The sequence below is a fragment of the Phyllostomus discolor genome, chromosome 8 (assembly GCF_004126475.2).
Source record: "Phyllostomus discolor isolate MPI-MPIP mPhyDis1 chromosome 8, mPhyDis1.pri.v3, whole genome shotgun sequence".
Taxonomy (NCBI): domain Eukaryota; kingdom Metazoa; phylum Chordata; class Mammalia; order Chiroptera; family Phyllostomidae; genus Phyllostomus; species Phyllostomus discolor.
The window spans coordinates 43,212,839-43,232,670 of record NC_040910.2 but is presented as its reverse complement, the minus strand read 5'-3'; the positions used below and the strand labels follow the sequence as shown (position 1 = coordinate 43,232,670).

The following is a 19,832-nucleotide window of genomic DNA, read 5'->3' as shown; positions in this document are numbered from 1 at the left end:
GTTCGCTCTGTTACCTTGGACAATCCCCGTGCTCATTATGGAGCCCATCCGGGAGTGGGTGTGATTGACAATCCCCGTGTTGGCTGCGCAGCAGAGGGAAGAAGGAAGGAAGGGAGACGGCGTCACCGCCCCCGGCCAGCCCAGGCCCACATTCTGCCTGAGGTGGGCGCTCCCACTCACACTTTCACACCAGGGTGCAGGGAGGGTGGGTGCAGTGGCGGCAGAGCAAGGCAGAGAGGAGTGGAGCGCCTCAGGCAGGAGCCCCAAGGAAGAGGAAAAGGTGATGCAGAAGGCCCAAGCACATGGGCCATTCTGGGTGCTGGCAACCCCACCCCCACCTCCCCAGACCCAGGCACACTCACCTAAAGGAATCAGGTTGTTGTGGCCCACACTGGAGCCGCTGGCGATAACACTGCTCAGGTCATAGGCAGTCGGCATCCCTGTGTCCAGGGAGGGAGATGTCAGGGGTGGGGACAATGTCCTGTGTGTGGGTCCAGAACTGCCAGCTTTGTCCCGGAAGCACTGGTAGGTGTGACCAGTCAGTGGCTGCCACCCGCCCCACCCACACGGGGACCTGCTCACCAGCCACAGCCATCCCACTGCTGAGGTTGTAGGTGCTGCCCGTGTTCCACATGTTCTCCGAGGGGGATGTATAGTGGGAACCCGGCGGGGGTGACGGCGTCGTGCCTGTGTATCTGCGCCAGAGGTGGACTCGTGGGCAGGGCCGAGGGGCTGCAGGCCAAAAGGGTGTCCCCCACCCCCTAAGGCCACAAGCCCATCCTACCTGAAGAAGGGGTTTTTCAGATCCAGGAGGTTACTGGATTTGGAGCCCGTCTGGTCTACCTGGGCCACAATACTGATGTCGTAGCTCTGTCTGTGGGGAGGGCAAGGGAGGGCAGCCATAAGCTGGCTGGGTGGATGGACCCCTTCCTCTCCCAACCTGGGGAGGCAGCTGGCACCTTTTGTTGGCAATAAGCAGACATGTCCCTGAGAGCGTGTCCCCAGCCTTGGCGAACAGTGGTGACTGGAACAGGCACCGGACCTGGTACCAGTGGGTCAGGGGCTCCGTTGGGGCCGTGGACAGCCATACAGTCATTCTGTCAAGAAGGGACAGGCACAAATGACGGGCTGGAGCCACCACCCATGTACCTTGAGCTCTCCCCCTAGGTGTCTGTACTCTCTGCAGGTCCCCTGGGGCCCTGGAGCTAAGACAGAATGGCTACCCAGGCAGTCCTAGTCACACACAGCTAGGAGATGACAATCATGGGATGCCCATTCACCCTGACATGCCAAGACACTGACCAGGCCCTGTAAAGGACAGTCACTCAGAACAGGGTAGACACACTCCCACAAAAGTCTCTGACTTGAGGCAAGCTCTCATGGTCCTTTGGAAGGGACAGGGGAACCTGGAGGGGACAGCCTGCCCTCCCAGACGCCCATCAGCATCTGAACCAGCCACACCTGGGGTTCACAAGTGCAGGGAAGTCCAGGGGGCTGGGGGTAGTATGCTTTGTTGTGGTGTACTCACATGGACCCAATGAATGCGACATCAAACCAGAAAGCCAGACCGTGAACCAGCCCGGAATGCAGCATGTGGAATTTGAATGGGATTTCTATCCTGGAAGGCAAAGGGCAGTGATTGCAGGGGAAGCTGAACAGGGGTTGCTAGCAGAGAAGAAGGGTGGCCAGGTGCAGAGTCCCGGACTTTGGTCCACTTGCCTGCCCTGGGGCCGTAGAATGACTGCAAGAGCCAGCAGTGGCCCAGCAGGTGGGGCGTGAGGGCTGGTACCTGTGCAAATCCCCTTCTTTGGCTTCTAAGAAGTTCACCGTGTACTTGACAGACTTGGCCATCAGGATTCGGATGTCAAATGTGTCCTGGGAGAGATCACAGAGGTGACCTGGCTTCAAGCTCAGGGGCTAGGAAAGCAGGGAAGAGCCCTACCCCTCTCCCTGAGTCTGGGCACGGCCTCTAGGCCACTCAGGTTAAACCAGTTTGCCCTTCTCAGGCATGCTGGGAGAGGATGCACTGGTCCAACACCATGGAGGACAATTAGATGCCAGCTCTCAAAATGACAAGCCTTCATACACATTAAAGATTTCCACTTCCATACGTTGAACCTACAGATAGAGGTGCACATGTATGAATTCACACATGTAATTAGAGACCGTCTGTAGTAGCAACACTGGAAACCATCTAATTAAATCGATGGCCCGTCCATAAAAGGCTGTGTGTGAAATAGAATGAAGAGGCCCTTTACGAACAGAAGGGGAAGATCTCTGAGAAAAACTGTCAAGTCCACACAAAAGCAAGTTAGAGGACTATGTGCTTAAGTCCGTCCGATCGCAGTCATCACACCGATTTTCCTGTCCAAGGAACACTCTTGCCAAGAACTGTATGAGCCAAGTAAAAATAAACCCAGTTTGAAAACACTGGGTAACAGCAGCAGCCATTGCTTTGGGAGCCAAGACCCTGAAGAGAAGGGAGACACTTTTTGGCCCATGCCTTTCCCCTTTGGTGTGGGGCCTTGCAGCAGCCTCCCTGGGTGGGAAAAGCAAAATGGGGGCTCAGGGTTACGATGGAAGCTGGGATTCAAGGAGCCAAGATGCTAAAGAGAAGGGAAATGTGGAAGTGGAAGGTAGATGTTCTGCATGTGATTTCACTTTGTGGCATTTGCCATTTCCTGAGCTGTGCCCCTGGCTGGTGTGGCTCAGTGGATTGAGCGCCGACCTGCAAACCCAAACGATGTGGGTTTGATTCCTGGCTGAGGCACATCCAGGCAGGGTCCCCTGTTGGGCAGCCCATCAGTGTGACTCACACATCGATACTTCTCTCCCTCTCCTTCTCTCTAAAAGTAAACAAAGAGAATATTTTCTTAAAGCTAAAGAAAGGTTTAGCAGCATATAGTGCTGGGAGGCTGAAACCAGGGGCTCTGTGAACCACCTTCACTTAAACCACTGAAGGCTACGCCCTAAAGCATTAGTTCTCAAAGTGTGGTCCTTTCCAAAGTGCCACAATCAAAACTATTTTCATAATAAGACTCAGATGTTTTCTTCCTTCATTAACTCACCTGTGATATCACAACAAAGGAATGCAGAAGCAGAATCCAACTGTCTTCTGTTAAGCCAGGCATTAAGAGATTTACAAATTAAAAATGCCAATATTCTTACTGAAACATTGGAATAGTTTCCCTTAAAAATGGTATTTATGTTAATAGGTAATGGTTTTACTACTGTTGTTTTTTAACGAATTAAATATTTTTAAATTTCTTGGGCTTTGGGTTTTAATAAAAATAGATTTTACTTATTTTTAGAGAGGGGGAAAGGCAGAGAGAAAGAGAGGGAGAGAAACATGGATTGGTGGGTGCCTCTCTTAAGCACCCCAACCAAGGATTGAGCCCGCAGCCTAAGCATGTGCCCTGACCTGGAATCGAACCTATGACCTTTAGCTTTGTGAGATGGGACAACGCCCAACCAACTAAGCCACACCTGTCAGGGCTGGGCTTAGTTTTTAATATCAATAGACATTGGCAGTATGTAAATAGATATAATACACATTAACAAAAGTTCTTTAGAATTCTCCTTTTGTTTTTCCTTTTTAATGCTCATCTGAGGACATTTTTAAACACTTTATTTGTATGGAAAGAGGGAGGGAGGGAGAAAGAAGGGGAGAGAAACATTAATGAGAGAGAGAGAGAGAAATCAATTGGTTACCTTTCATTGGTTCCCTGACCAGGGACCAACCCACAACTAGGCATGTGCCCTGATGGGGAATCGAACCAGCAACCTTTCGCTTTGTGGGACAGTGCCCAACCAACTGAGCCACATTGGTTAGGGCTGAGAACATTTTTTTCATTGCTTTTAGAAAAGGAAAGGAGAGAGAAAGGGAGAGAAACATCAATGCAAGACAGAAGCATCAATTGGTTGCCTCCCATAGTGCTCAGACCAGGGATTGAACCCTTAAACCTAGGCATGTGCCCTGACTGAGAATTGAATCCGCAATGTTTTGGTTATGGGACGATGTTCCAACTGACTAAGCCACACAGGCCAGGATGCACTCTCCGTTGTTAACATGTAGAAGGAACCTAAGACCAAAATGTTTGAGAACTGCTGTGCTACAGGGAACCAGAAAATATACCAGCTGAGTCAGAAAAGCAGCCACCAAATATCTCATTCAAACACATGATAGGGCCAAAATAGCCTGTCCATATGGCTAATTGTCTGAAAAAAAAAAAAAACAACAACAACAACAAAAAAAGCAACAAGTCCTTGAAAGGAAAAACATCATCCAGAACCTGTATAATTTTTCATTCTGGCATTTCATGACTAGGCATCAAGAGACAGGACCAAAGGGTGAGAACCAAACACTAAGAAAAAAGACAACAGAAACACACTTACCACTTATCCAGATACTAAAAGTAATCAATGACTTATAATTAATATGTTCAAAAAGAAAGGTGAAAATATGGAGAATATCACAGAGAACTGAAATGACAAGCAAAATATAATTCTAGAACTGAAATTAAGAATTAGAAAATCAGATGAGACACAGCAAAGAAAGGATTGGAACTGGAAAATAGTAGCAAATATGAAAATGAAGCAATTGAGAGAAAATAGGATGGAAATGCAGAAAAGAATATTAGAGTCATCTGAGACAGGATGCAAACGTCTACTCTAAAGTCCCTGTAATCAGAACCGTAGAAGGAGAAAGAGAAGGGTGTGAAGGTAGTGTTTAAAAAGAGAGCGCCCGAGAGTCTCTTGAAACTAGTGAAACATCAAGAGGGGAAAACAATAACACACACTATTAAAAGAAGGCAAGAAGAGAGTTCGAAAAGAAACAGCAGTCAGGATAAATGGAAAAATTGTAAAATGAAAGATTTATACCTATAAGAGTAGTAATTGCCTTAAATGTAAATGTTCTAATTTAAAGACAGAAAATATTAACCTGGTTAAAAAATGAAACCCACATATATGCTGCTTATATGAGATAAACCTTAAGTGATAAGGGCACAAAAAGGTTGAACATAGAAGGATGGAGAAATATATACTGTACAAAGATTAACCCAAATAAAACCAGAGTAGCTAAACTACCATCAGAAAAAAATAGACTTTAAGGCAAGAAACACCACTTGAGATAAAAAGAGACACTTTTTTATAATGACAAAAGGATCAATCCAACAGGAAGACACAATTATCCTAAACCTGTATGCACCTAATAATGTGTCCAAAAATATAAAGCAAAAAGTATCAATTAAATGGAAAAGTAAATCTACAATCAGGAACAGATAGGAGAAGCAGATTAAAAAAATCACTAGAGACAGAGATTCGACCAACATGATTAACAAGTGTGATCTAATTGACAGTAACCCAATTCTGTACTCAATAAGTGATTAAAATACATTTTTCTCAAGTGCTCATAGAACAGAAAACAAAAGAGCTCATACTGGTTATGAAGAAACTCAAAAAATTTCAAGGGGCTAAAATCATAGTTTATGTTCTCTGACCACAGAGAAAGTAAGAGAGAACACTATGTTGATTATGCCATATATATTTGGAGAAAAAAGGTAGATACGCACATTTAGTTGTAAAATTTCTGGAAAGATACACAAGAAGTATTGTTTGCCTATATGAAGGAGAACTCTGTGTCTGGGGACGAGAGTAGGGAGGCTTTTCACTTCTATACTTTCTTGATTTTTGTGTCATGGGTCTACATATCAGTTTAAAAATCTCAATAATTGATTTTAATCATATAGAATCAGTTCATCTAATTATGGTTCAGATGTACCACACGCTTACTGTGTGCCAAGTGCTCTGCGTGCATCGCCACTTCATTCCCAGCCTCTCTGTGGGGCAGCTCTGTGCAGGGCAGAAGCGAGAGCTCAGAGGGAGCGTGGCTGCCCCAGGGCTGCACAGCTTGCACAAGGCCTGACAGGAAAGCCCGTGCCCACCCGCTCCTTTCACCTCATGTGAGGGCCATGCCCAGTGTTAACTGCAGTATCACCCGGGGTGACTTACCACTACAGGCTGCCGGAAATACTCGTCCACAGCCGCGCCTCGAAGGGCCGACAGGTCTACTCCATGGAAAGATGGCTGGTACCTGCAGAAAGCCCCGCCCCCATGGCAAGGTCACCAGCAGCAGAGAGGCAGGTAAGCAGCCTGCCTTCTCTCCCAGTTGGCCCTTGTCCAGCCCAGGTCGTTCAGGTCCTATTTAGAATGAGGAAGAAAAGGCAGGGCTATCCCTGAGAAGGCAGGACACACGCAGGGCACTCACCAGAAGTTGGCCTTAGTGAACTGCTCCATGTAGAGCTGTTCATCCGTGAAGGGTGCGAGGTGGACATCACCAATGGTAGGGAACATGTTTCCTGGGAGGCACGGAGGAGTGCTGGCGTCATGGTGGGACATTCTGCAGGGCCAGGCAGAGCCTCCAAAGGGCCCCAGGACCCCCAACCCTGGGCCTTCCCAGCCTCTCATTCATTCATTCATTCATTCATGCATTTGTGCAACACAGAGGTACTGGGCAACTACTCTGCCAGCAGCCACGATGAGCACTTTACATGCACCATCTCACCAAACCTGGACGGCCAGCCAAGGAGTAGGAGCGCCTGTCCTATAGTCCCATAGCTAGGGCTGAGAGACAGGAAAGAACCTGCCAGACCCTCAAGGTAATCAAGTGGTGCCAGGGGTCCTGCTCCATAAGCCAGGCAGTGCCACTTTGAGTCATCATCCACGGACGTGCGGCCAGGGAAACAGGGAAAGCAAAGTGCTCTGAACAAAGCAAGGCTGACATAGCCCCCAGGCTATGTCGTAGGGACCTCAGGGAAGGCCAGAGGCTGGGTGGAGGGTCACCTGAAGCCCTGCCACTGGGGGCTGCCCAGGCTCTGGCAGGCAGGGTGGACCTTCTGGCCACCCTGGTCTGGTACATGTCTTGAAATGGGAGGGGCAGCAGCATCCTCCATCTGTGACTCAAGGGCTGTATGAGTCAGGGTCAGCAGCTCCCTCCGTGAGTCTAGGGCAGAGTCACCTGACCTCCAGATGTGGGCCTCCCTCCCTCTTCCTACATGGGGGGTAGAGGGAGGTGGGAGCTGAGGCACTAGCAGTAATCAGACGGGTGGGGGAGGGGAGATGCTCTACTTTGGCTCAGAGGCCACTCACTAGGCCGCCTACACAGGAGGTCTGCCAGTCACCTAGGACATCATGGGAAAGTGCTCCAGCCCTGAAGGCACCTGTATGTGTACAGCTGGGAAGAGGGTTCCTTTCAGTCCCCCCAAAGAGCTTCCTGAGGTGGAACAAAGGACACTCATACAGGCAGAACAAGGGGGCGTTGCTGGCCCCAGGCCTTATCCTGGGCAGGCTGCTTGAACAGTGGGGTGGAATAAAGCTGCCCACCAGAGCCTGCCTCTTGTCTGTCCTTACATCCCAAAAGGATAAGCCCACTCTGCTGGGGAGATTGGGATGCACTCAACCCCCTGGGGAAGCCCTAGCTTCCCACACTCATACCTGGGACACAGGACACCGCTGTGGGAAATGGCAGTCACCACCCACCTCCAGGAGTGAAGCCCAAGGCAAGGTCCCTGCAGCCTGGATCCAGGAAGGCCAGAGATGCTCCCCCAGAGACCAACTCCCCCTCCCTGCCCACCATGAGGCCACCAGTCTGCTGGGTTTCCACGCTGCTGTCCTGGCCAGGTCCTTGGGTGCCACATGGGCACACACCCTACCCCGTGACTGTACAGAAATACTCAAAAACACACAACCTGAACCAAGAAATGGACACATCAGCAGATGTTCAGGACCCGGTACAAGCCCCACCCCAGGGCAGGGCACAGTCCCACACTGACCCAGTAACCAAGGAGGAGGGACAGGCAGGCACAGAGACACAAACATGGACCACCGACAGGCATGCCAGACAGCAGGCTGCCCCTGTGCCACACTGACCCTTGCCCTGTCTCCCTGGCTTGGAGGAGTGCAGGGGCTGGCTGGCTAAGGATGTGGTTACTGGGCTAAGAATACAGATGACAGGTCAGCTCCTCTGAGCACCACAGGACACCCCCCACATTCCCAGCCAAACACTGTACCCATGACACAGGGCATGAGATGGAAGGCAGCCTGGAAGCTCCCAGGGGACCTGAGGGTTCCCTCAGTATTGTGGCCAGGCAGGCTAGGCAGGTGCCTGTGTGGCCTTATCTGGGCAGGCTGGGCATAGGGAGTGGTGGGGGACCGGGGAGGGAACGAGGGAGGCATGAAGGCTCAGGTGACCTTAGCACTACAAGCCACTAAAACAGGTCAGCAGAGAGCTGAACCACAACTGTGCCCACTGAGTAGCAGCCAGGGACACCCCAAAGAGCCCCAGTAGGCGCACCTGTGGTGCCAGGCCACGTGCCAGCAGGGACACTCACCACCAGGCCTCAGGTACTTCTTGGCGTGGAGGTAGCTCTCGAGCATGCGCTCATTGAAGAGCATGTAGCCCATGGGCTCTGAGATAATGATATCCACCTGCTCGGGGAGTGAGACCTCTTCTACCTTCCCGGGGATGACCACGATGCGGTCGGTGAGGTTGTTACTCTTCACCAGGACCTGTGGGTGGGCAGGCCAGAGGGGTCACAGGGGTCTCTGCCCCCACCCATCACCACTCATCCTCAGGGAAGGGAGGACCTCCATTGCCATGTAGCCACCCCATTCCCTCTGCCTCCTTAGTTGGCACCCTTCCCAGAGCCATGATCAGCCATGGCCTCAGTTCTCCCTCAGCCTCTTCCCACTGCAGCTCCTGGACCCCTCACATCACCCCTACCCTGATGGGGCAACCAACTGCTAATGGGGGGAAAGATGGGAATGACAGGCTTTGCTAAAGCCACTGAAGCTACCCTGGGACACACTGTCCACCCCAGCTACTCCAGTGCTAGAAATCTGTCCTGTGAACATGACCTCACACAGGAGAGGTGACACGTGTACGAGTTCAGCACAGCATCTGCTTGTGCTGCGAGGACCAGGAAGCAGCCTAAGTGGCAATAATGTGTCTACACAAATGGTGGTCCATCCAGGCAAAGGATGCTCTGTGGCCACTAGAATGAGTAAGGAAGCTCTTTGTAGGATGACAAAGTAGCAGGCAAACTGTTAAGGGAACAGAGCAGGTGCAAGATGGTGGTGGGCTACCATTTGTGTGAGAGCCGGGCAGGCAGAGGAGAGCACACGCTTGCTGATGGAGCCACCCAATAGCTCAGCATAGCTGGCATAGATGTCCCTCCCTGCAGCCCCTGGTGTGGGGGCTGGGCAGCTGGGAGTAAGTGGTGGGGAGGGGATCAGTGTCACTGTTTACGCTTTTGTGTATTGTAGGTTTTGAACCTTGTGAATAAAGGTTTCAGTGGGAAAAAAAAACAACGAATGAAAGAAATGACAGCTTAAACTAATGAAATAAAGCCATGTTGTTACCTGAGTTTCACAAATGTGGGAAGTGGGGTTCAGAGTGGTGGGCTGTTGGCCAGGGCCAAGATTACTCTGGTTTGTATGATTGCAAAATCCCTTGAGGCAGAAGGCTGTCAAGCTTCTGAAGACCCCGAACCACCCCTGAACCTGGTAGGTGACCACCAGTCATGGAGGAGATGCCACCTCAGGCCCGGATTTTGAGGACAAGAGACCAAAGAGGGGTGATGTCCACAGATCCCTCTGAATCCGGGGTCATGTCTCCTCTCCTGGGGGCTCCCAGCAGGACCAGTTTCTTAGGCTGGCACAGGCACAGAGCTGAAGGACAAGGACTGGCTGGGGTCCCAGTGGGCCGCTGACCTCAGCATGCTGGGCCATGGTGCTGGCCTCCACAGCATAGATCTTCCTTGCTCCAGCTTGGGCAGCAAAAAACGACAGGATCCCAGAGCCACAGCCAACATCGAGAACAATCTGGGGAAGGATGGGGCAGTGAGAAGAAGACACCAGTGAAGGGATGGTGATCATTACGACGTGCACATCACCAGGCTCTGGCTCCCTGCAGACCCAGGCAGTTGAGAGCACCCAGGCCCTGCAGCCTGCCTCCCCTTGGCACAGGCCAGCTGATAACAGGTTGGTTTCTGAGCAACCCGGGGCACACAGGAGCCCCCAGTTCTGGATCTGAAGATGGTCAAACAGGATTTCTGAAGACAGCTAGGATGTTAAAACCATCACTGTGGCCCTCAGACCCAATTCCAGGAAGACTGACTGGGCTGTGAACTTTCTGTGCGGCCTGGTGGACACCTGGCTGTCACAAATGAGCCTGTGTTGCTGTGGGAATGAGTGCTCACTAGGTAAAGACACCTCTGAGCTCTGCAGCATGACTGCTGAGGCCCACACAGAGGGCAGGAGGTGGGCAGCCCCCGATCGCAGGCCCCACTGGGCATTCCTGAATCCTGGGAGGAGCTCCCAGGGAAAGTTTACTCAGCCCCAACCCCATGGGCCGCACGGACCCTGAATCCACTGCGCTGAGTATTGTGCTTCTCCCCAGAAAATGGTGCAACAACTGAGAGGTATCCTTCTGGGACCTCTGCAGCCCTTTCAGGGAAGAAAGGGGCCTGGGAGGTGTTAGGGTGTCGGTGGCAGTGTCTTCTGGTTGCATAATGACCCTAGCCCAGGGAATCAGCCAATGGCTGGGCCGGGCCACATGAGCTGCCCTAGACCTGGGTTCGGTGGGCACCCTCTCAAAGGCTGCTGGCCCCAAGGCCATGAGCTCTTAGAACAGTCCATGCTAGTGTGTGGGAGATCATCCCTCATTCTAGGTTTGTCTGATTGCATCTGTGTCAGCAGAATCAGGACAAAAGTTCCTGGTGGTGACAGGTATTTGCAGAACTGGTCTGGGTACAGCAGCAAGCACAGAGGGAGTGTCCAGAGGGGCGATAGGATAGTCAGGTGGCAGCACCTCTCAGAGCTCTGGATGAACCACAAAATAAGTGCACTCCCATCCTGGGAGAGCTGGAAGAAACTTTGCTGAAGGGGCGTGCACTTTCTCAGCCCCAAGCACTGCTCCAGCACACGAAAAGTCCCTTGAGGGACACGCCAGCAGCTAGGAGGAAGCTGGGGATGCAGATGGTCCTGACATGCATGCTGCTCTGCCCAGGACTTCTTCCTAGGCTGCAGCAGTCAGGCTCTGGGGCCCAGGGAGTTTAGTGTCCTGAGGGAATTCTCAGCAATGCTGGGGGGACGTGACCAAGGCAATGATCATGTCTTGGTCACGTGGGTCATGTTGAGAGCCCCCAAAGATAAGTCAAGGAAAACACAAGCTCTTACTGGGTTTAAAACAGTGGGGAAAGGAATAAACTCTCACTTATGAACACAGATACTCTGTACTGCTTTCTCTTTTTAATCATGAGCATAAGAGCACTTCCTTAAATAACATTTCATCCCATGTCACTCATTACAATGTTGGTGAGATGGCACAGAAACCGAGCTCTTGTTTATATCAATTAGCCTAGGGTAAAACTGGTTTCCTCATGTGCCATTTCACTTCAAGTCAATGAACCTATCAACAACATGAAATGAGGACTCACTGTATAATACTTGGTAAAATTTAAAAAATCTTAAAAGGGATTAGGGAACTAACTAGATAAATTATACTATATTCATGTGATTTGAGAGTGATGCCCTAGACACACCATTAGGTGGGTAAAGAGAATTCTGCATGAGGAGTATGTAGTAAAACACAACCCTGTCACACATATATACACACAGGGTAGGGTCCGGCAGAAGTAACGCCTGCCTGAGTGTGGCTGGTAGACTAGGTGAATGTCTCAAACGAGGCAGACAGCAGTTTGAACATTTCACCTACAGTGTCATATGGTGTGCTTGAGTGTGATATTGTTATGTTACAGAATGACATGCTTATGATTTTGTAATTTAAAAAGGGGCATTATTTGTGCTGGACCCTGCATACAATATTAAGTAACTCTAACACACGTGCTGGTCTGTGCAGGGGGAGACTGGGCAGTGGCTGCTGCAGAGGGAAATGACAGAAGCCTTTCCTGCTCATATTATGCACGATGGGTTGAGTTTTTACAAAAAGTAGATTTGCTTTTGTAATCTGAAAAAGTTAAAGCTAAAATCCACGAGCAAAGCAATAAGACAGAAGCAGCTATTGCACTGAGGTGGGCGCAGAGCCTGAGGAAAGGGGCGTGGCAAGAGGGCGGAGGGAGGCAGGGCAGGCCCTGCTCACCTTGTCCTTGAAGTCAGTGTGGTTCTGCAGTATCGCACGCTGGTAGGTGCCTGTCCGCACGTAGTCCTGCATCATGTTCTGCTGCTGGGACAGGTAGCCATAAAACTGGAACAGAGACACGCGAATGGCACAGGGCACGCAGTGGCACAAATGGCCCACGCCATGGCTGACCCGAGACAGCAGAAGGGTCACCTCAGGCACAAACTGCCCGCAGAAGGCTGCACCCTCTCTGCTGACCAAACCCCTCTGGCAGCTGCTGGCTACTCCAGGAGAGGGAGTGAGAAGCCAGAGGCAGCCCCCAGGAGGGAAACCTCCACAATCACCGTGGCCAAAGGACACAGCTGGATGCCACCTGGACCTGGAATCCACCAGCAGAACTCAAGATTTGCCACAGGCAGAGTTCTGAGATCAAGGGCCAGCTGCCCCATCTTAGGAACCCCAAAGAAGCAGCGTAGATCAAACAGAACCCTAGGACTCAGAGCGCCAGGCGGGTGAGGTGCTGCGGGGTCTCTCTGTAAGACAACGGGCGATCGGGAGGCAGCGTGGCACCTGGGCAGGGGCACAGGCTTTGGCATCAGGCAGGCCTGGCTTCCCATCTTGGCTCTGTTGCATAATAGCTGTGTGACTTGGAGCAAGTCACTTAACCTCTCTGAGTCAGTTTTCTCATCTGCAAAATGGGGACAATAATAGTACTTACCTCCTAGAGTTGTTGGGAGGGCTCAAGTGCTTCCATACATGTGAAAGCGCTTGGACCAGTGCCTAGTATGCCCTACATGGTGGGTACATTCTATCTGTGCTGTCATTACTCAAAATGCCTGTGGACTTGAACTCCACCTGCACTCAAGTCCTTCTAGCAACCCTCCTAAGGCAGGCCCTGGCATCTCCGTTTCACAGATGAGGAAACTGAGGCCCAGCAAGCGGAGGAAACCTGCCCAAGGTTACGCAGCTAGTAAGGGGCAGAGCCAGGACGTGAACCCAGGTGGGCCTGCCCTGTGCTTCGCGGCCTCCCAGGGGCCATCAGTTGGCAATGGCCTATTCGGAGACCACATGTACCCACCTGGAAATACTGCACGGCGGAGGACTCCTCCGTCCGCTCACTGAATACCGACCGCTCCAGGGTATGGCCCCGGCAGGTCTTCAGGATGTTGTAGAAGGAACAGAAATCTGGAAGGGGGAAGCTGGGTCATGCATGGCAATTTTGGGGGATGGGAGAGTTTGAATGGGCCAGTGACTCTCTGTCTAGCCACATACCCTGACTTTCCTGCATTGAGCACATGTGATTTGGCAATTTCTTTTTCCAAAAATGATGATGAAACTAAAGGAAAAGAAGGGCAGCCAAGCCCGCCACTTGGTGCCTGACACAAGAAGGCAGGCATCTTATACTCGAGAGTGAATGTGCTCCACACAGCTGGCAGCCATAGGCCTGAGCGCCACCTCACCAAAGGGCAGTGTGGCTGAAACCTTTGCAGGGCACAAGCCTGCCGACCTGGGTGTCAGACTTCTGGGACTCACCCTAGCAAGTCCACCCAGCAGTGCATGGCAGTGTCTTGAATGGCAGCGGACACAAGGGACACCACCTCAATATCCCATAACAGGGGACTGATGTACGTGAGTGGACACAGAAGCACTTCAGAGAACCCAGTCACCATGGGTCTCCTGGACTGGATGTTATGTAGCCTTTAAAATTAACTGTATTTGTTAGCATAGAATGACGACTGCTAAATTGTAATCAAGTAAAAAAAAAAGTAGAAGAAAATCACAGCGACAGAAAGTAGGACAGGTGCCAGGTGCTAGGGGGTAAGATGTGGAGTTAGTGTTTTGTGCACAGGGGTGGGTGGCCTGAGGCTGGTCTGGGCCATGGGGGCACGGAGCCAAGTGAGGCGGCTCCTGGGAACTGGGTGGCCGTGGGCAGGGGGCTTCTTCAACCTGAGCTGTCCCGCACTTGCCTCTGTGCCACCCCCCAGAACCATTGCCCTCTGCTCTGCAGCGACCGGGCCCTGTGATGGGACCTCAGGCAGTCTCCAGCCCTGGGCATCTGACCATCTCCATGGCTGCCCCCCCACCCCAAGCCACAGCAGGCCTCCTCAGTAACCCCGGCCCGGGTGTCTGCTTGCATCCTCTCAGACAGGTCTGTTTAAAACCTTTCACTGACTTCTCTCTGTGCTCCCAACAGAGCCACTGCCTGCCTCAGGACTTTGTCTCACCCCCATCCTCTGCTGTCAGGAAGGCCAGGCCCCAGACCCCACCTGACAGGCCCTTCCTAGATGTCTGGGTGGCAGCCCAGCCAGGAGGTTAGAACAAGCCTGTTGGAGGAGAAGGCAGGACCAGAAGGAGCCACTGAGGGAGGGTCTGACACAGAGAGTTCTAGGAACTGAGAAAGTGCCGCCCAGGGACTCATCTCTATAAGGTAATAGGATTTTGAACAGTAAGGCCTTTGCTGGGATGGATGGATGGGCTACAATTTAACTAAGGTCCAAGCCCCCATCAGCCACAGCCCAGAGCCTAAGACCCCCAGCCCTGAGAGCTCTCTGTGCCGCTGGGACAGAGAGAATGCATACCATTGGGTGTGGCAAACTGGATGAGGACACTGTTGCAGCCCAGGGTGATGATGAAGGACTGCTTGCCCACTCGGCTGCACTCCGTCTCGCGGGACACCGAGCACTTGAACACACATACATCTTCATCTACAAGGAGAGAAGCGGGCATGAGCTAGCAGGCCCAGGGCCAGTGAGCAAGCCTCCCTATAAACTGCCTTTGAGTCTTGTCCTCACCACCTACCCCCTTCCCTCGTTTCCAATTTTTTCGAGGTGCCACAAATCCCTCCCTGAAAGTGCTGCCATGTGACCTGCCTGCCCAGCCCATGCAGAAGACAACGTGGTGACCAATCAGGTGGTGGGGACTCAGGGACACAGCCTGTCCAGTGGGAGAGGACTGTTGTCCACAGGGCAACCAGGACTGAGACGGGGAGTGCTGGGAGCTGTGGGACCCAGGTAGATATCCTGGCTTAGGACATTCCCTCACGGAGCATGTCCTGGTGACAGGCTCACTGCTCATCCAGTGGGCACTTAAGTGGAAGACACAGTGACAGAAGGGCAACTTTGGCAGGGTCAGCAAGTCCTGAGACCCTGGCAGGGGCCCGGGCCCAACTGAGAGAGTCAGGCATTCATTTGCCAATTCTTCCATGTCACATGGAGAGGAAGAGGGGACTATTGGTGCTGGGATGGGAGTAAAGACTGAATTGTTGGTGGCACCTCTACTTCCTTCTGCTGAAACTTCTTCTTGCATTTACGCAGCATAGTGATCATGAGCGTGACCACTGAAGCCAGACAGCCTGGCACATGGGAGTGTCCTGCCTATGATGCTTAGTGTGGCACATGGGCAGGTCACTTGGCCTCTCCGAGCCTCAGTTTTCTCATCTGTCAAATGGGGCTAATGATGGGGCAGGCACAGGGTCCAGTGCACACAGGAAGCACTGCATCCACGTGCCTGCCACTATTACTGTTACTAGTCATTCATTCAACTGACACACACAACAGGTGTGCCCATTTCAGCCCAACGGTAAACTTAGCATTACCAGGGACAGGGCAAATTCATACACAACACTGTGGCCCTGGCATAACACAGCAGGACAGCCGTGGCATGTCATGCATTCTTAGAAAAATTTTGCCCTGCTCTCATCAAAAGGGGACAACAGACAGTGACAAATCATGAGGCAGTCTTATCTCTTCAAAAAGGCCAATGTCAGAAAATACCAAAATTGCTGGGAACTATTCCAGAAAAAGGGAGACTAAGGAGACAAGACCATCAAATGCCAAGTGTGACCTGGACTGGAGCCTAAAACTTTCCAAGAGCTACAAAGGACATCCAAAGGAGATGTAAGTGTGGACTACGGATGCGATCACTTTAAATGATCTGGAGGTGATGATAGCAATGTGGTTCTGTAGGAGAATGCCCTTATTCTTAGAAGACACATATAGAAGAATTTCAAGTTAATTCTGGTGATGTTTACAACGTGCTTTGGAGTGGCTCATCAAATCCACAACAAAATCTATGCATGGAGAGAAGCACAAGTACAAATGTGGCAGAATGTCCCCCATCACCCAAAATCACCAGAACAGTCTTTAAAAAATATTTTTTTAAATTTTATTTTAGAGATAGGGAAAAGAAGGGAGAAAGAGAAGGCACGAAATATCAATGTGAGAAAAATCAATTGGTTGCCTCTTAAACACGCCCTGAATGGGGACCAAACCCACATCCCAGGCCTGTGCCCTGACCAGGAATCTAACTGGTGACCATTTGGTTTGCAGGACAAGGCCCAACCAACTGAAGCACATCAGTTGGGGGCCAGAACAGTGTTGAGAAAACAAACAAACAAACAAACAAACAAAAAACAAAGTTGACTGACACTTCCTGATTTCAAAACTTACTATAAAGGTACAGTAATTAAAACAGAATAATCCTGGCAAAAGGCCAGACATATAAATCAATGAAACAGAATTAGAGTCCAGAAATAAACCCTTACATTTACAATCAACTGATTTTTAACAAGGGTGCCAAGAACACTCAGTGGGGAGAAAAGAAGATCTTCAAAGAGTGGTGCTGGGGTAACTGGATCTCCACTTGAAAAGAAAGAAGTTGGGTCCCTACCTCATACCACACATAAAACCTAACTCAAGTGGGTTAATGACCTAAATGTAAGAGTGAAAACTATAAAACTTCTAAAAGAAAACAATGGAGTAAGTCTTCATAATTTGGCAAAGGATTTGGCAAAGCTTTCTAGACATGGCACCAAAAACAAGAGTATCAAAAGAAAAACTACATACATTGGACTTCATTGAAATTTAAAATTTTTGTGCCCCAAAGGACACTATCAAAAAAGTGAAAAGACAACCTACAGAATGGGAGAAAGTATTTGCACATCATAAGCCTGTATATACTAGCAGCCAGAACACACAAAGAACCCTTTTAAAAATATTTATTTATTTTTAGAAAGAAGGTAAGGGAGGAAGAAAGAAAGGGAGAGAAACACTGATGTGAGAGAGAAACATTGATCAGCTGCTTCTTGTGCACACCCCTACTGGGGACCAAACCTGCGACCCAGGCATGTGCCCCAACCGGGAATCAAACTGGAGACTTTTCGCTTTGTGGAATGATGTCCAACCAAGTGAGCCACATGGTCAGGGCTACAAAAAAACTCTTAACAACAAAAAGATAACAACCCAATTCAAAAGCATGCAAAGGACTCAAAGAGACATGTTTCTCCAAAGACACACAAATGGCCAACAAACCCATGAAAAGACATCATTAGTCATTAAGAAATACAAATCAAAACAGCTATGAGATATCACTTCATACCCACTAGGATAGCTATCATTTAAAACAAACAAAGAAAACCCTGGCTGGGGTGGCTCAATCCTCGCAGGCCTGAGAACCAGAGGGCTGCGGGTTCGATTCCCAGTCAGGGCACATGCCTGGGTTGCGGACCAGGTCCCTAGTAGGGGAGTATGTGGGAGGCAAGCACACACTGAGGTTTCTCTCCCTCTCTTTCTCCTTCCCTTCCCCCCTCTCTAAAAATAAATAAATAAAATCTTTAAGAAATTAAAAACAAAATAGGGTGAAAACGACAAGTATTGGCAAGAATGTGGGGAAACTGGAACACTCGTATCCTGCTTGGTAGCAATAGAAAATGGTGAAAACAGTTGGGTGATTCCTAACAAAGTTAAAAATACAGTTTCCCTTTGACACAACAATCCCACTCATAGCTAGAGCCAAAAGAACTGAAAACAGGTATTCAAACAAATACCTGTGTGCAAATACTCAAAGTAGTGCTATTCACAACAGCCAACAAGCTGAAACAACTCAAATGTTCATCAACTACTGAACGGATAAACAAGACGTGCTACATCCATACAAAGAAATATTATTCAGCCATAAGAAAGAATGGAGCCTGACACATCTACCAGAGGGATGAAGCTCAGAAACATTATGCCCAGTGAAAGAAGCCAGACACAAAAGGTCACACATACACAATTCTGTTAATATGAAGTATCCAGAATTGACAAATCCAGAGACAAAAAGCAAACTGGTGGTTGCCAGGGGATGGGAGGAGGGAGGATGAGGAATGATTGCTTAATGGATACAGGTTTTCTTGGGGTTGATGAACATGTTTTGGAACTAGATAGAGGTGATGGTTACATGATAGTGGGAATGTACTCAGTGCCCCTGAACTCAATGCACCTTAAAATGGTTTATGTCACACAAATTTTACCTCAACAGAAAAAACTGCTCCCAGTGGGCGATTGTAAAGGGCCTATAGTTTCTTTCACTGGGCCCCCTGCTCTCCTCCTGTGTGGTCCGAGCACTGGGCCAGACCCTGGAAGAGGGCTGCCTGAGCCACAGGGTGGGTTCCACCAAGCTGCCTGCTCACACCTCAGGGGCCAGGTCCCACTGAACTGCAGTGGGGGTGAAGGCAGTGCCGCAGGCTCACGGCCATGCAGCACCCAGAGAGGACTCATGCAAGGTACTCCTAAGTCCAGCTATAAGTAGGTCCCAGGAAGAAACCCCAAACCTTGGCATGGTGCCCTCACCCATGCCCCTCGGGGCAGGAGATAAGCCAATCCATTGGCTGAGCCAGGGTGACAGCAGGCAGACCAGTGAGGGCCTCTGTTTACAAGCAGCCTGGCAACTCACCGGTTGCCCCAGCACCCCCTGCAACCTGGAGCAGGGCCGGTGACCATAAGGACCTGTGGCTGAGCGAAGCTCAGCAGGATCTAGAGATGCTGGGCTTGGGCCAGAGCAGCTGGGGCTGATGGCAACCTGACCTGTCCCATCACGACAGTGGAACCCAAAGCTAGTGAAGCCAGCCTTTTGTGCAAGTCACAGCTATGCCACCCTACAGGCCCGTCCCTGGTATATAGGAGGTGTTTGGTAAATATTTGACAGAAAAAAAAAGGTGGGTCATGTTCCTACCTGCTTTCAAAAGCCTCAAAAGTCTGAGCTCTCGGACTGGCAGTCATATGACCTGTACCCCTCATTCATCATCCTCTCCACTCCCCAGCCCCTTCCCCATGGCCACCATCAACCCTCCTGCAATGGCCCAGCTGGGCCTTCTTACATGCTGTTGCCCTCTCCCTTCCTCACGCCTTCTCTTACTAGGATGGGCCCTCAGGACAGTGGGTAGAGGTGGTGGTGTTGTGCTTCTACCTGCCTGTGGCCTGCTGCCCATAAGGCTTAGGCTCACCCACTGTCCACGGTCACCTGTGGCCATGAAGAGCACAACTTGAAACATACACCCTGCTTCCTGGCTCCCTCACGGTTCCCCATGGGGAGAATGTCCTGGGACAGCCTCTCCCCTTGGGAAAGGGGCACAGACCTCCTGGGGAAATGACGATTAGGCCCCCCCACAGGCACAGCCCTGTCTCTCCGGAAACCTACTGGCAAACTTAAAGGCGGACACCACCCTCTCAAGCCACCCGTTATTCAGTCAGTGGGTGAGCCACAGAAAAGGCAGGAACTCGAGGCCTCTGTGCCCTGCCTCCAGAAACCAACCTAAAGAGCACAGCTTTGTCACATCGCTGGTGTATTTGGGGGCTATGTGCACATGGCCCAGAGAGGTGGGGGACAGGAAGCAGGAAAGGGGTTAGCAGGCTGCTATGACAATTAAGTGGAGGTG

At 50.7% G+C, this 19,832-nt stretch overlaps 1 protein-coding gene across 2 annotated transcripts in view; it reads right to left on the bottom strand.

Annotated features, from left to right (window-relative positions):
* CARM1 (coactivator associated arginine methyltransferase 1) overlaps positions 1–19,832 on the bottom strand; it is a 43,054-nt gene that overhangs the window by 1,315 nt on the left and 21,907 nt on the right. Inside the window, exons 2-15 of one of the 2 annotated variants that reach the window (XM_028519106.2) lie at positions 14,719–14,844; positions 13,218–13,324; positions 12,161–12,265; positions 9,772–9,882; positions 8,391–8,568; positions 6,269–6,359; positions 6,013–6,094; positions 1,790–1,875; positions 1,529–1,618; positions 960–1,097; positions 785–874; positions 583–695; positions 363–440; positions 15–83 (exon numbers count right to left, since the gene is read on the bottom strand). In XM_028519106.2, coding sequence (XP_028374907.1) covers positions 15–83; positions 363–440; positions 583–695; positions 785–874; positions 960–1,097; positions 1,529–1,618; positions 1,790–1,875; positions 6,013–6,094; positions 6,269–6,359; positions 8,391–8,568; positions 9,772–9,882; positions 12,161–12,265; positions 13,218–13,324; positions 14,719–14,844 — 1,464 coding nt within the window. The remainder of the gene's footprint in view (positions 1–14; positions 84–362; positions 441–582; positions 696–784; positions 875–959; positions 1,098–1,528; positions 1,619–1,789; positions 1,876–6,012; positions 6,095–6,268; positions 6,360–8,390; positions 8,569–9,771; positions 9,883–12,160; positions 12,266–13,217; positions 13,325–14,718; positions 14,845–19,832) is intronic. The other variant, XM_036032342.1, reaches the window with a different exon arrangement.